At 48.0% G+C, this 16,587-nt stretch overlaps 1 protein-coding gene across 1 annotated transcript in view; it reads left to right on the top strand.

The window, feature by feature from the left end:
- Positions 1 to 1,067: 1,067 nt before the first annotated feature.
- The window catches only part of EHD3 (EH domain containing 3), a 30,310-nt gene continuing 14,790 nt past the window's right edge, over positions 1,068 to 16,587 (top strand). The window contains exons 1-3 of the mRNA XM_042051643.1: positions 1,068 to 1,595; positions 8,253 to 8,429; positions 13,191 to 13,288. Coding sequence (XP_041907577.1) covers positions 1,369 to 1,595; positions 8,253 to 8,429; positions 13,191 to 13,288 — 502 coding nt within the window. The 5' untranslated portion in view covers positions 1,068 to 1,368. The remainder of the gene's footprint in view (positions 1,596 to 8,252; positions 8,430 to 13,190; positions 13,289 to 16,587) is intronic.

Below are 16,587 nucleotides of genomic sequence, written 5' to 3'. Positions count from 1 at the left end.
CTGGCAGTAAAGGGCTGGGAAAGGGCAGGAACTGCCACACAGCAGGACCGCTTCCAAAACTGCCTCTTGCCACATTTTTTGGACCTGTGGGGCAGACTAAAGTGAAAAAGCCTTTAGGAGACATTTTAGGGAAAAAATCCTGCTTTATCCCAGCTGTGCAGTGGAGATGAGGAGAGCCTGGCAGAGGAGCTGACGGCCAGCACCAAGGACAAGCTGATCCTCAGACTACTCCTGGAAAACCTGTGTGGCTGTCCTATCACCCCTCATTGCTGGAGGAACGAAGGAGTGGGGACAGCCGATAATTTGCCCGTCTCATCTGCTTAGATGGAGAACTCCTCCAGGCACAGCCAGAGCCACGAGCCCCACGCAGTGAGGGGCAGCAGTGCAGCCAAATCATTGGGCTGGAGAAAGAATAGCCCAAGAGACAACTGAGAGCACACCTCATCAATGTGTATAAATATCTCAGGTGGGGGTTTCAAGGGGATGGAGCCAGGTTCTTCTTAGCAGTGCCGAGCAACACGACAAGAGGCAATGGGCAGAAACTGATGCACAGGAAATTCCACCTGAACACGAGGAAGAACTTCTTTATTGTGCTGATGACCACACATGGAACATGTTGTCCAGAGCGGTTGTGGAGTGCCCCTCACTGGAAATATTCCAGAACATCTGGACACAATCCTGTGCCATGTGCTCTGGGATGACCATGCTTGAGCAGGGAGCTTGGAGCAGATGACCCACTGGGATCCCTTCCACCCTGACCCATTCTATGATAGGCTCGAGAGCCAGCTGAGGCTGGCAGTGCTCAGGAACAGCCGGCTCCCTCTCAGATTTGCACTCGCAGGGCTCATTTCAGTGGATTTTTTTAGGTTTATTTCGACGCGAGGAGAGAAAGAGAATAAAATGGCGGCCGGGCTCAAAATCCCGCCAACGGCCCCCAGGGGGCGCGGCGGGACCCGGCCCTTCCCGCTGTCCAACATGGCGGCGCCCGGCGCGGCTTCACCCGCCGGGGAGAACGGGCGGCGCCTGCCAGGAACCGCCGACTTCCGGCGCCCGCCCCTTTCCTGGGGCCGGCCCTCCGCGCCATGCCCACGCCGGGAGCCGGCGGCGTGAGGGGAGGCGGTGCCCGCCGGTGCCGCTGGGCCGGGGCTGCGCGGGCGAGCCGCTCCTTCAGCCTCCCGCGGGGACTGCTTTCTGGCTGAAATCGCCGGCGCAGGTGGCGTGAGGGCGGGCGGCCCTCGCGGGTGGGCGCTGGAGCGGAGTGAGGCCCGGCCGGCCTGAGGGGGATGCGCGGGTAGCCCGCGCCCGCAGCCAGCCCAGCCCAGCCCAGCCCCGGTGGTCGCTGCGGAGCTGGCGTCAGGCGGCCACAAGATGTTCAGCTGGCTGGGCACCGACGACCGTCGGAGGAAGGACCCGGAGGTGTTCCAGACGGTCAGCGATGGCCTGAAGAAGCTCTACAAGACCAAGCTGCTGCCGCTGGAAGAACACTACAAGTTCCACGAGTTCCACTCGCCCGCCCTGGAGGATGCCGACTTCGACAACAAGCCCATGGTGCTCCTCGTGGGGCAGTACTCCACTGGGAAGACCACCTTCATCAGGTAAAATCCAGCTGCCCGTCGCTCCCCCTCCCAGGGACGCCTGCACCCTCAACGCCCGGGGACCGGGGTGGGGCAGAACGTGTCTCTGCTACCCGTGCTATGCGTTAAAAACCCTTTTTTTACCCCCTTCGCGTCCCCTCAACAGCTTTTCGTTGAAAAGTCACCTCCACTCAAACGTGGAGCATTCCTTCACAAGCGCAGAGTGGTGTGAGATGTCCCATGGAACACCGACGTGGCAAAAAGTAGCCCAGGGCAGGGCTGAGGAGTGCAGGCAGGTCAGGAGTGTGGAGATGTGAGTCACTGGGGCCCTCCTGGCCGTTCAAAGTGCAAAGGCTTTGGGAAGCCCGCGGGCATTCCCGTGCCTGCACTGCCCAGGCTGACCCTTTTAGTAGCCATTCTTTTCAGTTTGCTGTAGCTTTTGAATGGGGAGGCAGCTTTAAAGGGAGTGCTTCGGTCTGCAGGTGGTCTGACACTTGCATCCGTCTTTTTCTGCATTGTCCCAGACAGCACTCAGAACCCGCTCAGAGCAGCGTGTGTGCCTGTGCACAGAGAGACCTGCCCCTCTTCAGGGCTCCAGAAGTAAAGCCCTGTTTTAACTGTGTCCTGCTCAGACGAGATGCTGGGAGCAGCAATTTCCTTTCGAACTGTAAAGAAAGAGCAGCTGCCAGCAGCTCTTTCATTTCGATGATGTGACACTGTCGCAGAGAGGGTTAAACTTTTCCGACTGGACTTGGTTGCAGGAATCTCTGTTCAGCCATGCTGATAGTTCAGCTTGCAGCAGCCTTTCCCTCGGGATCATAGCTGAAGCTGCGCTGTCTGTGTTTCCTATGTGATTCATAAGCTAAGCGTTAAATTCCAGCCTTTTTCTGGCGTGGCTGTGTTGAAATCTGTGGAATTACCCCAGTGTAAATCTGGACGCGAGCCACAGGCAGCCAGCCCTTTGTTCTACCCGTATTCTTGGTGAAGGAGGGAACTGCAGAGAGTAGAGAGAGGTGAATCAAATTGACTGTACCTCTAAAGCAGTGACCTTGAGAAATGCAGGGGCTTTTTTTTTTTATGTGCTGTAATATTCCTGCTGCTAAATTTCCTGGTCGGGAGCCAAGAACAGAATGCATTTCTGCTACCTTGGCATGTACCTGGCAAACAAAGTTTAGGAGTTAAAAGGTTTTTCTCATATGAGAAGGTCAGGTGGATGGTGAAGGGGTGCAAAAGACCCAAGGAAGTATTTTGTACATGTTTGCAAAGGGAAAAATAGAGAGGATGGCACAGCTGCCTGGTGCCAACCCAAATCTTTGTTCTGTGACTTGGTACCAAACCTCTTTGAAAAGCTTTTTCGGTCGTCTGGGTTACAGACACTCAGAGCCTGACCACGAGGAGGTTGCTGAATTCCTGATAAGGCTGTCTAACTAAAGCATCTCTTCCTAATTCTTTTCTTTGGATTGCCAGCATGTGTTTCCCTGCAGTCTCACCTGCATACTGTTAGCAGAGACTTCCTGCCTTTGCCCCTCTCTATTCAGGGGAGTCCTTTTTCTGTAAGCCTCAGCCTCTTTTGCAGAAAGTTTGGGTGCCTAGAGCATGGTCCAGGCAAAAGAAGGTTGAGGCTTAGCTCATGTGGGGTGGCAGCAACAACCTCTTTGCTGTCAGCAAGTGGATCTGAGCCTCTCTGACAGCTGCTTTTCACTTGAGCTTGTGTCCTCTTCTGTCAGTTTTTTCTGGGCACAGGGCTGAGATGAGACTATGGTCAAGCAGAAGTGACCAAGAGTTTTGGAAGCTTCTGCTTCACAGGAGTACCAAACGGACCTGAGAAGGCCTTCTGAAAAGGCAGTCTTCTCTTCAAAATAGTACCTAAGAAGGTGAAAGTTGAGAACTCTGGTAGAAGCCCAGGGTCTCTAACAGTAGGAGAACTGTGAGAGTCTGTTGCTCCAGTGTGTTCCCAGTCAAAGACCAGAAAACCTCGTGTTGCTCGTGATAGGCTTCCAGCGTGAGCTTGCAGGCACTGGTCATTAAAGAGCTGGGATAAGCACCAGATTAGCGTCCAGAGTTATTGTGGGAAGGCAAGTGGGAGCTAAAGCTGAGAGCAGGGAGGGGTTAAAGGGGGCTGGGGGAGGAAGTGGGAGGGTTGACAACCATTATGTCTTAGCACTAGAGTGAAGCAAGAAACAGTCTCTGGACATTCCTTCCATAATCTTGTCAGGATGGGGGATAATTAGTGTTACCCTTATGTATCAATTCCACTCTTAAATTGCATCCTGCTTGTACTGCCATGCAATTTAGGGAGATGACTTAATGCCACTAAACAATCATGTGGAAAGAACTCAGTCCCAGTTTACCTGGATCCCAGGACACCTTACCAAAAAAAAAAAAAAAAAAAAAAAGACCCTTAGTCACCTACCTAAGGAATGTCCGTCTTCCAAACCTTTTTCCTTGTTTTGGGAAATCTGAGGTGAAACAAGGAAGAAGTGCAAGGCTCTGAAGCACCTAAGCTGCAACATCTTGCAGTGAGGCTTCTCTCTCATCAGGAGCTGATGGCAGAAAAAAGGCAGTCAAGGTCAGCAGTGAGAAACATTCTTGTGTGGGTCAGCGCCAGTGAAGCGAGACCAGAGCCAGGTTTGTTTTCAGTGGAACCAGTCTGTTCCCTTTTCTGCTTACCAGGACACAGAACTGAGCCTTTCTCTGCTATGTGAAAGGTGTTGCTAATGCAGCTTTTCCATTCCTGCTTCCTGCTGTATCATCTCTTTGTGCTCACTCCCATTTCTCTCCTTGGTATGTATTTGGCTGATGCTTTTCCACAGGGTTGGGGACTGAAAGTCAGTGCTGGTTAGGGCAAGGCAACACCTCTACCTGGGAATATCTGACAGCCACAGCAGGATCTCACTGGAGCCTGCCTTTATAACGTTATTGCTTTTTATGTTTCCTGTGAGAGGGTGGGAGTGCAGGACAGAACATTACTCTCCTAATTAACTTAGATTCCTTGATCATTTCTAAAAATAATCCTGGCTCGAGTCCAGCCATCCTGCTAATAAAATAAACAAGCCTGCCAGAGCCCTACTGACTGTCAACATAGCTTGCTTTTCTGGTGTAGCCACCCCTTCCTCCTACAGCTAATCATTTACACGTCTTGGCCTCTCCATACTTTTGTCACAGGCTACACTCAGAGCTCTGGTGTGCCTTCCCCATGTGGCCCTGAACCTTTCATCTCTGCCTGCATCAGGCTGTTGTCACCATTTCCTTCTGCTCTACCCTTCTTCCCTTTCCCACTCGCCATCACCTCTGCTGCCACACTCATCGGCATCCTGCAGGGCTTCTGCATGACTCATCACGGGCAGGCAGCCCCTTCCCCCACATCCTGCGGCACTCCTGCCCAGCGAGCCCAGCCTCTCCTTACCCATCTCCAAATCTGCCTGGGAAAGGGGACCCCAAGCTGGGCTGGCACTAATGCAGCTGCTTTCCTGCCCTGTCCCTTACCAGGAACAGGCCTGCAATGGGCAAACAGCATGATGCTTCCAGCCACACACCGGCTCCAGACACTTCTCTGAAAAGCAGATTGGTCATAAAAAACCTATTCCCCTCCTACCTGGGGTACTCTGCAGACTTCCCTAGCCTGGCTGGAGGTCACTCCCCCATGCCTTTAAAGGTGTTCAGCCGTTCAGCTTAAGGCATGCAGCACTGGCAGGGGAAATTGCTTGCTAGGGTTGGTGTTTTCCACAGCTATTGTTTGCTCCTCTCTCCCAGAAATCCCCACAAGTGTGACAGCTGCATGTGTTCTCTAGCTTGCCTCTGGTAGCCAGGGCAGGCTGTGTCACTGCGGAGCAGAAGTGCTTCCCCCCATCAGGCAGTGTCAATACAACCCCTTGTATTTGTGCTTTGCACAATGGGATTCTTGTGCTGCTGACACCCTGCTGCACAATGTACCCAAATCTCCCAGAGAGGCCTCACTTAAAATAGATGCTGTGATAGTGGGCAGTCCAATCTTCATCTCCCTGGTTTCCTACCACTTGTTGCCCATTAAGTCAATAACATTGGTGTGTAGCTACTTCTTTTGTGCTTTTGTTGGGATTTTTTGCTTTGTATTTTTTTGACTCTTACACAAGAAATAAACACAGAAATGCTTTGAAACATTAGCTGAGCAGAGCTGTGATAAAATTCTTCCAAGCAGGCTGTCTGGAGGAGTGTTGCTATTACACACAGGACTTTTGGTTAGACTTTCTGGGAAGCTTTGTTTATAAATAACAAAACACCCCCCTTCAACTATTTTTTACTTCTGCTCAGAAGTTGTCATATTACACGTGCATCTCAAGCCTGTAAAAAAGAAAAACAGTGGTTGTTACAGCAAGGCTGCAACCTGACATTGGGAGTAAGGGGCCTTTCTCAAAAGCACTTCACTTGTTGCATTTGACAATTGTTAACACTGCCTGTTTCTTTTCTCTCTAGTATTTGCATGGGGAGGATGCAAACATTTATTGCTATGGATTCAGTGAATTCCCATCTATATAAATCCACTGGCTTGACAGCAATGTCCATCAGGGGCTAGGGTTTGAATTGCCATCTAGGAGGCACAAACTTAGGTTTCCAGAGTCTGACTTAGTGGCTTCTAACCTAGCAAACAGTTGTGTCAGTGTAAAGAGCTTTCCAGGGAATTAAGCCAGGAACATGCATATGACAGTCTACACAGCCCTTGGTGGGAGAGAAGCAGCCCTACCTTGTTCTCAGGTGCTTCAAGCTAGAGAGGAGTTACTACAGCTGCCAGGAAGGTGTATTGTAATCACCAGCCAGAGAGGTAGCACACACCAGCACTACCTGCAGTCTGCTTAAGTAATGACCCACTTTTATAGGAAAGTTTGAGAAACCCCTGTATGGTTTAGATAAATAGGATATATCTACCCTAGTGTAGTAGGTCAGAGGGCTGCTCTCTTCCTGGATTATTTCAGGTCTTTTAGGAGCTGATCAACAGCTGCTGTTGCATCTCAGAGTTCTGCAGTTAAGAAGAGTCACTTCTGGTGAGCATGGGACTTGGAAGTCACTTTGGACAAAAGATACTAGAAAATACATGATAATACACCAGTAAAGGAGGTGTGGTCAGCTCCTAAGGGAATTATGGATGTCATTTCTGGAGGTATTCTTGTTGCAGCATGAGTGTGTACCAAACCAGATAAGTAGCAGTGACTTGTCCTGGGTATACATTTGGTTGTTTTACCTCTAGATCCAGTTGATTTGGCCTTGCCCATTGGGAACTGAAGACATATTTACTGACACGGTATCAATAAATAGCCTGCACAATTTTTTGTTGTTGCTTCTTAAACACTGGATAGTGATTACCTGTGTTAAAATGACAGTGAAAGCAGGAACTCCTAAAAAGTTATCACAGGCCTTCATGTCAATGGTCCTGTAGTCCCTCACACAGGGACTTCCCTCACTTAAGACTCACCTGAGTGAACCAATTCTGGTGCTTAGACATATCAGTCACAGTCATGAAAAAAATCTCCAGTCCTTCTCCTATTTCCTTTTCCACATCCCCATAATCTACTTTTAACACCACGGCAATTCTGTAATAATCTTTCTACCTACTAAGGATTAGGTCAAAGCAATGGAAGAGGGAGTGCCAGCTACCCTTTGGCAACAAGCAACACGTTATTACACTAACCTTCATAGTGTGGTAGTCATTCTATTCTTCATGTAACTAGCCAGAGCTTATCACTTGTCACGTCCCTCTGACACCATCCCATACTGAGGGCTAGACCTGTTCTAGCTACCTTCTGCAAGCCACATGGATGTAATGGTCTTAGTTTTCAGCACAGCTTCAGCAGGTGGTTTTCTGCATCCAAACACACAAACACAGACCTGGCCTCAGTGATGGCATTTGGCACCTCCATGAGCCAAAGGGAACTGTCCCATGCACGCAGCATTAACCCACCCTGAATTTGGCAGGGTAAGTTAGTATATGCTGCCAGGGTCCTATTCAAAGTCCTACAGCCCCATGGGTGACTATCTTTCCCTGAAATTTGCCAAATTACCTTCAATATAGGATGCTGTACTTACTGTGCTATCTAGCTTGATGCATAGCTTGGAATATACTCCCCCACCCACATGCGTAGCGCTCAATATGCTTGAGCAGTTTGTAGTGCAGACCTGTAGCTGCATTTCAGAAGCACACAAGGACAGAGACTGAGACTTCAGTCAAGTGCAGGGAAAGTTGGCATTTAAGCAACTGATTTGGACTGGGGGCTAAGCACATTAGTTGGATGAGTCTGCTGAAATGAGCAGCAGCGAAGTAATTGATATTGGCACCAAGAGCCAGTAGGGTTTCTGGATTAACTCTGTGATTGCAGTGAACTGCTGTTTTTACTTCACTGGGCTAAGTCTGTTCCAAATGTCTTGAGGATTGAAGTACACAAAATGATGCAACATGATGAGAAATCTCTTCCCAGCAGCTATAATCATCTCAATTTCTTAATCCACCTTAAATGAGCTTTCAATGTTGAGATCCTAAGTAGAAAAGATACCAAGACATTTATCAAACGATTCAGTGACAGTGCTAAAAATAGTCTCAGAAGGATCCATGCTCTTGAGCTTCATAATTGCGCTGCAATCTTCAGTACAACTCCTTTAGGACTTAGGCAGCTCATGTCTCATGCCCACACCCTGTTTTTTGACTTATAGGTACCTGCTGGAGCAGGATTTCCCAGGGATGAGGATTGGACCAGAGCCTACAACTGACTCCTTTATAGCAGTTATGCAAGGAGATGTGGAAGGAATCGTTCCTGGAAATGCATTGGTGGTGGATCCCAAAAAACCGTTCAGGAAACTCAACGCCTTTGGCAATGCCTTTTTGAACAGGTCAGTACTCAAGAACTCCCTTGTTCTGCAGAGTAAAGTTATAACCTAATGAGCAGCATAGCGAGTAATGTAAAGGGATAAGGCACTTTTTTTCCTCCCATCCACATGGCTGATGCAACACCAATCCAGTCCTACCAGATGCACGTAAGTCATTCACTGAAGGGCTGATAAATTCAAGTGGGACAAACCTTCATTTTACTTGAACAAACAAAACAAAAATGACACCACAGCCTAAGCTCATTTTACAGGAGACTAGAGGTAAATATCTTCATTACACTTGCTCTCCCCTGCTTCAGTATTTCTAGCTTCTTCCATTTGCAATCAAAACCAGGCTCTCTCTGTTCCCATGCCTTACGCATACAACCTCAAATTGATGACCACTCTAATGTGTTTCCTGTAAAAAAATTTTGCAGGGTGTTTGGACAGTGGCTCTGTGTCATGAGGACTATAACCTTTCCATCCCCTAGACCCAGCCCAGCCATAGGGAGATTTTGGATCTAGGCCTTGCAGGAAGCCAGCAGCACACACCCATATCCTAGATGAGCACAAACTGTGCTGCAGAAGGCAACAAACTGACTACACCCATCATCAACGCCTTCCCTGCTAACACAGTGTAGGAGACACTGGAAACATGGCAGTTGCTCAGCCAAAGAGCCAGGAAAGCTGGGCTGGGCTCTGGCTCCCGTTCTATCTTCGAGCTTAGAGAATGACTGTCCAGAGGGTGCAGCATCTCCTAGCAGCACTGACCACAGGAGTGCTGGTGTAGGCTGCAGAGAGGCAGGGAATGGACCTGCAGAGAAGCATGGGGAGAAGCTTGCCGGCAGGAGAGGGACCTAGCTGGAGTCACTGCTGTGTGAAGAACCTCACAGTGCCTCAGGGTGACTCTGGAAGCAATATCTGATCACTGCACAGGACCATCATTCAAATGCATCAATATGATCCTGCACCGGAGAGACTTGGAGAAGTTTTTGATGTTTCGTAGGGCCCAGAACATCTGCACCTGACCAACAGTTAGGTCATGTGACTGCCCACTCCCTACACCAGGGCAGAAAGGTGATTTCCCCTAAGAAAACAACAGGCCTCTTGCCTGGAGTGCAGAGATCGCAGATGAAGAGGACGTAATTCAGAGCAGCTCAGCTGATAGCCAAGAACAGCCACAGCTGGCAGACAGTTCACTGCAGAGAAGGAACATTAGGCCAGGCATGGGGGGCAAAAAACAAACACTTCTGAACTAGCCTGATGGATGTGTCCTGAATGCAATTTGCTCCTGATACAACAAGGAATCTCTGCATGCATTAACCCAGTTCACTGTATCATGCTGTGCTCTTGTTGTGCTTCTACTCTTCCTTCTCCTGAGGAAGGAGTCAACCGTGTGCGTTCAGCAGGGCAGAGGGACACAGCAGTGATTCAGCAGCAGCATAAGTGCAGTCCTTCTAGTGATGCAGGGAGTAGCCACAGCAGCTAATGACAACCTTCTCTTGCTGACATGAAAAAAGAGGGGGTAATGATTTCTAAACTGACAGAAGAGACACTAAGGGGGACTAGCTCAGCTCTGTGAGCATCACAGTGCTGAAAATGCAGATGCTAATGCCCAGCTAATTAGGAAATTAAACACATGCAAGAGTTGACGCAGAGGGCCGGAAATTGAGCAGATGTAAGTCGTGGTGCACCCACTGGACCAGATCAAGCCACCCACACTTACTTCTCCAGTGGGCCTGGCTTCTTTGCTGGAGACAGGCAGAGCTATCTCTGCCTTGCACATCTCTTGCTGCTGCCATGTATATGCCAAGGTCATGACCTTAGCTAGGAGGCTGTGAGCAAGAAATTTGCAGAAGGGAGCTAGTCTCCAGGAGCCACACCTCTAAGCCAAGATAAGAGTGACTATGGGCAAGTCTGCTTTGCCCATGGATGGTTAAAGGTAACACTTGACTGTGAGCATCAGTGAAAAGGAGCAGCAACATGAGGCAGTAGCATTCACACAGGCCAAGCTGGTCTTGGCTGAGAGGTGGCAGCCGCCAGCACTGTGTCCTGTGGGGTGCAGAGCCTGCTGGTCCAGAAGTGAGCATCCACCCTTAGCTGGGACTCCCTCCCCAGCAGAGACTGGGATCTGCTGCTTTCCAGAAGCAGGGGAAGACTGGTATAGTCAGGGTTTGGCTGGGAGACAAGCAAGTTGTGCTGTTCAGAGCCTGCATCCTCCCTCCATTCCCAGGAAATGGAGCACCTACCCATACCTGGGAGATAGGGCTGCTCAGGCCTGAAAGGAAGACAGCAGATCTACAGAATCCTGTCTCTTGTCTGCTCTTCTTGCCTCAGGTTGTTCCTGGGCATTGAGAGAAGGACTTGCTTTCCTTTCTCCAACTAGGCTGGCCAAACCCCACCTCTGGGAAGATTCCAGAGAGATTAGAGGTTGCACCTTGTTATCAGGAAGACTTGTTTGGCACCAAGGGCCTGGAGCAAAATCAGGAATCTCGCCCATTACTTTCATATCAAATTGACTAGGTTACAAGAATTCCCCCATCCCCAAAGTTTGTTTTGGGAAGCTAAGGTGGAGTCAGTCCTGGTTTTGTGTTTTGAACAGCAGGAGAGGTGGATAACAGGTTGATCCTTCAGCCCTATGCTCTGCCTGTAGAGGTGGTGAAACTCTAGTTTGGCACCACGTTCTTCCCTTCATATGGCCCCAAACAGAATTAGGTCATGCTCCCTGAGGTCCTGCAGTTCTGCTGGCACAACAGGAAGGCAGCAGCCTTAACTCTGCCTACAGAGCCAGAAAGCACTCATTCATGCTGGCCTCTGACCTTATATCTAAAATCTCCTGTGGAGTACTTCTCCTAGAGAAACCAGTGGAAAATCCCCCTGCGCCATTTAATATTACAGCACAGGGAATACTTAGGGCTGTAACAATGGAGAGCAAACCTGGGTTGGCAGGACAAGGGAATAACATGACCTCCTGAGCCTTTTGTTCTCTGCTGTTGTGCCTGGCACTCAACAGGATAATCAAGCCAGTCCCCCTCTTTGATATGAGGTATTACACATTCAGAAATGCTCCCTGTTACCACCTGCCAAGCTGGGGATGTGGGAAGCTGTAATATGTGGTCTGAAATAGCTGACAGCTTTGGGGAGGAGACACTCTTTAACCCATGAGGATTCACTCTTGTCAGAATCTCCTTGGAGTCATACAAGCAGAACAGTTGGGGTGAGGTTGTAGCATAGCCTGGAGGAGTTCAGAGATGCAGGGGCTTCTGCAGAACCAGACACTCATCAGAGCACTGCAGGGCCCCATCTGCCTTGACTGCACTGAGTAGTCCTTCTGCCAACCCCCATCCTTTGTGGTTCTGCCTCCTCCCACAGGAACATGTTTTTTGTGCCTGGATGTCACACCACTCTATTAATATGCATATGTACACACACACACACACACACACACACACACACATGCTTGTGTGCCTGGAATGCCATCACAAAAAGGCTATCCATGAAATGCTACCAGGAGCTACAGAAGCAGATAGGCTTTCACTGTCCTTTCCTGTTACTAGCAACTGAAATAGATGAGCTGCAGCCACAAAGCACAAGTGACTGTTCTTAGGCTGTGATTTGCATAGATACAGGATGGGGAACAACTAGCTAAAGAGCAATTACACGTAAATGGAGCTGCAGAGCGGGGAGCAGTGAATTACAAACTGAATGTGAGTTAACAGTGTCATACTGCTGTTAAAAAGGCAAACATGTCACTGAGATGTATAAACAGGACTGTCATCTGTAAGAGATAAGGAGCAATCCATCCACTCTGCTCACCACTAGCAGGGCCATGGCTGGAGTACGTCAGCTTGTGGCATCATGCCTGAAGAAATATGTGAAGCAGTTTGAGAGGACCCAAAGGAAGGCTTCAAGGGTCTTCAGGGATTTAGAAATGAGCTGGAAAGGCAGCTAGAGAGAACTGGAAGAGATAGGAAAAAGAAAAAAACAACTACCAAACTGTTTTCTATAGAGGAAAGACTGAGAGGAGCAGGATGACAATAGTGAACATTGTGACAAGAGGGGAAAGTAAATAATTTTCCACATCTACTGTGTTTGTGACTGAGTGGCATTGTAGCATACAAAATTTAGATTAGACATTAAAAAAAGAGGCTTTACTGTAAAGATTATTAAGTAATGGAGTAGACTCCCAGAAAACGTTGGTGAGTCTGCATTGTCATGGATTTGAAGAACACTTTAGACAACCTGATTGATCCTGCCTTGAGTCAGGATGATAGACTAAGCAACCTCTTGAGATCTCATGCTGCCTATGCTTTAGTACTTCCATGGTGCAATAATAGCATGCTTTTTGTCTGTTTAAGACCAGATTTGAAAGAGAACAAAAGTCCTACAGCATTGCTGTTGTTTTTTTTTTTAAGTGAAGTTATTTCAGTTCACTTGAGTTCAGGACTGTACAGGGGAATGCTTAAGCAAAGAAAAACAAGTACCACTTCTTGTTAAAATCTAAACAGCATATAAATGAAAACCCAAATGTTTTCATAATTTCAATTTGGGGGCCCATATAAAAAACCTGTCATAGTTCATGACTGAGACCCATGTTCCAGCGGCAGCAAAACAGAAACTAGAACTAAGCACTTTCCTCTTTCTCATTTCTTTAAGTAACAGTAGCTCCAGTTTCTAACTGAAGACTTTAGAGATCAGAGTCTGGCTTGTCCCATGTTGCCTGTGATGTTCAGCACATCATAAGTATGTTTTGCCTTTTTTTTTAAATACTTATTTTCTACACAGGTTCGTCTGTGCCCAGCTACCTAATCCCGTATTAGAAAGCATCAGTGTCATTGATACACCAGGAATCCTTTCTGGAGAAAAGCAGAGAATTAGCAGAGGTAAGTCCCAAGTTCAGTTCTCTTCTAAATGACAGTAATGAAAACCAGAGGAACTGTAGATGAGTTTCACTTCAAACTAGACAAGCTGTGGATAAAAGCAGTGGTAAGAGCCTCTCAGAACTACAACATGACTTTGCAAATGGAGACCAAAGGAACATTGTCGATCTGCAGAGAATTTAAATGTTTTCAGGGAAGGCTGCTGACAGGGTCAGCAGTACCTGTGGCACAGTCCAGTATTTCCCCATGGAAGAGATTTCTATCAGAGTCAAGTAATAACTATCTGCTTTGCAGAAACACTTGCATTCAGTGGCTTACTGATGATCCATAGCCAAGGCCCCCATTGTAATCAACCTGGTTGCTTGCACTGTCCAAGCTTCCTAAATCTAGTGCAGGGCTGGATTGGGTTTAAGAGCCAGTGGCACCCAAGTTGCTCATTGCAGTGGGGAATCTGGAAAGCCTGTGAACACTAAATTGTAAAATCCTAGAGTAGTTTGGGTTTGAAGGGACATTACAGATGCTCTAGTTTCAACCCCCTCCCATAGATAGGGGCATCTTCCACTAGACCAGGTTACTCAAAGCCCCATCCAACCTGGCCTTGAACACTTCCAGGGATGGGGCATCCACAATTTCTTGGGGCAAGCTGTGCCAGTGCCTCACCACCCTCACCTCCCTAGTAAAGAATTTCTTCTTAGTATCCAATATAAGCCTACCCTTTTTCAGTTTAAAGCCCTTCCCCCTTGTCCTGTCACTACAGACCCTTGTAAATGGAGCTGATGAATAGCACAGAGTCTCTTAGTGAACTTCTGAGGTCACTCTCCGACTCCCTCTCTAAAGTGGGCAACATCTTTATACTTCAAACCTAACATCTGTGGTCACTTTCTTGCTCTGTAAGGTGACGGTGGCATAGCTTGCATTTCTAGAAGATTCCTTAGATAAAGCTGGGAGTTATGCATCATTTCATTGGAAGAAAGCCAAGGGTAGTAATCTCAGCATTCAGGTTTGAGAAGATCAGTTCTCATGCACACTGCCTATGAACAGTGCACAGTTGAGTTTCAGCAGCACAGGCTCTACCCCAGAGTGCTGAGGCCTTTCCTGTATTTCCATGTTCTGTCCCATAAGATTTCAGATGACTCATGGCTTTCCAAGTTTTATGACACTTCTGCATTGAAATTTTTCTTGGAAACTTACTTTTTTCTTTTAAATGAGCAGCCACCTTGCACAGAGCCAGGTCTTACTTGTTTTGCTGGGATTTTCCAGCACAGGAACCTTAGCTAGCAAAGAAGTGTCAATAAAGCACAGCTACAGTTATTTGAAAACTCACATTAACCTTTTTCACTGTGGGCTTCTGCCCTGCTAGGGGATCAGAAATTCCAAGGTGTGCCAGCCTTCATGAGAAGGTTGAAAAATATGCTGTGCAAGCATTCCTCCCCTCAGCAGAAAGTATTATGGAGATAAAAAAAAATTTGTATTATGTGGTGTAGACATTTTCCAGTCAAAAAATGCCACCGAAAGCAAACAGTTCTGTGAAACTATCACAGTGAAGGAAACTTGCTTAGGAGGAAATATTTTTGTTATTAAAAAAAAATGAAAAGAAGGTGTGAGTCAAAATGAACCCATTTCAAGCTCCTTTTCCAAATCTCCTCACTAATTCAAATCCTGACATATATTGCAAGATTTTCCTACTTTTCATCTGTTTACAGAGCTAAAAATACCCCCCTGCAAAATAGACTGGCACTTCTTGCTGCTCTTTCTGCAAAAATTTCTCTGTCAGCTTTCCAGTGGGCCTTGGTATCCCATTCTAGAGCCCATCAGTCTGACCTTGGTGCTGGCAAAGGTCATGGAACTGATCATCATCATGGATCAGCCCAGGCAACACAAGCTTATGAAAGGCAAGGTCCTTTTTGACCAACTTGCTCTCCTTCTATGACAAGGTGACCTATTTCCTGGATGGGGGGAAGGCTGAGGATATTGCCTACCTAAACTTCAGTAAAGCCTATGACCTTGTTTCCCTTAGCATTCTCCTGAAGAAACTGGCTGCTCAGGGCTTGGATGGGTGCACCCTTCCCTGGCTGAAAAGCTGGCTGGAGGGCCAGGCCGAGAGTAGTGGTGAATGGAGTTAAATTCAATTGGCAGGCAGTCACAATGGTGCTCCAGCTCAGCACTGGACCAGGCATGTTTAATACCTTTATCAATGATCTGGACGAGGGGATTGAGAGCACCCTCAGCCAGTTTGCAGATGACCCCAAGCTGGGCTGGAGTGTTGGTCTGCTGGAGGAGGGTAGGATGGCTCTGCAGGGGAATCTGTAGAGGGATCTGAATTGATGGGACAGATCAATGGGCTGAGGCCAGTGCTGGCTTTACAGTTGGATTCAGTGATCTTAAAGATCTTTTCTAACCTAAACAATTCTATGCTTCCTGCAGCTACTCTAATAAATGCCAGCAATGCCAGAACACGCTGATGCACAGCTGGGCACTGTTAGGAAGGTCACTGGTGTACCTTAACCCAAGCCAGTAGTGCCTCTGCAAACATTTGGAAACAGCTGAGGAGGCTAAAGGGGAGTCCCAGTTCTATACGTTTTTGCACGCTATACCTGTTTGTAGAACTGGAGGCCTGTCTCAGCATGTGGAACAGGGTCTTCCTGGACAACTTTTCTGCCCCTAGCACAATTAAGTGCACTTATGGCAGAAAATTGTCACATTGACCCTGTGACTACACTGTCTGGTCATTCGACCCTTTTGCCAGGAGGCAACTCTCAATGGAGTACAGCCATCTCCTGATCATCCTGCCACCCCAGGAATTTGCTCTGCTGTATCTCCAGCCAGACAAGGGGGCTGTCACAACCTGTCAACTGATTTAATCACAGGAGTTAAAAGTACAGTGTAGGTGAGATCATGCTTTGTCAGGATAGGCTGAAAGTGGTCATGTGGGCCAGGCCAGATGACCTTGCAATAGCTACAGGACAAGATCCTCATCTGGTTTAGATGAACATGGCTTTGTTGAGGCTGGGACAACTCCAGCAATTTCTGTCTACAGGGAGCAGGAAGAGTCAAAAGAGTGCTGAGGTTCTTGTGTTTAGGAAGGGCTGCTGCCAGGCATTGGCTTGAGCTTATCTCAAGGTGTTTGAAAGGGAGTACTCACCTCCCAGTTCCCATGGAAGAGGAATAGGAAAAAGTGGTGAGGCTGGCACCTTTGCTACTAAGCTTACAAGCCAGCTGACCTCATCAGCAAGTTGGTTTTGGAGGCAGATAGAGCAGTGACATGGTTTCTAGGCAGGAAACAAGACAGGGCTAAAAACTGC

The sequence above is a fragment of the Corvus kubaryi genome, unplaced genomic scaffold (assembly GCF_017639235.1).
Source record: "Corvus kubaryi isolate FWS band 111438036 unplaced genomic scaffold, C.kubaryi_AGA036_p1.0 76, whole genome shotgun sequence".
Classification (NCBI taxonomy): domain Eukaryota; kingdom Metazoa; phylum Chordata; class Aves; order Passeriformes; family Corvidae; genus Corvus; species Corvus kubaryi.
Note: the sequence above shows the minus strand (reverse complement) of the source record. Positions and strands in the feature narration are given on the sequence as shown.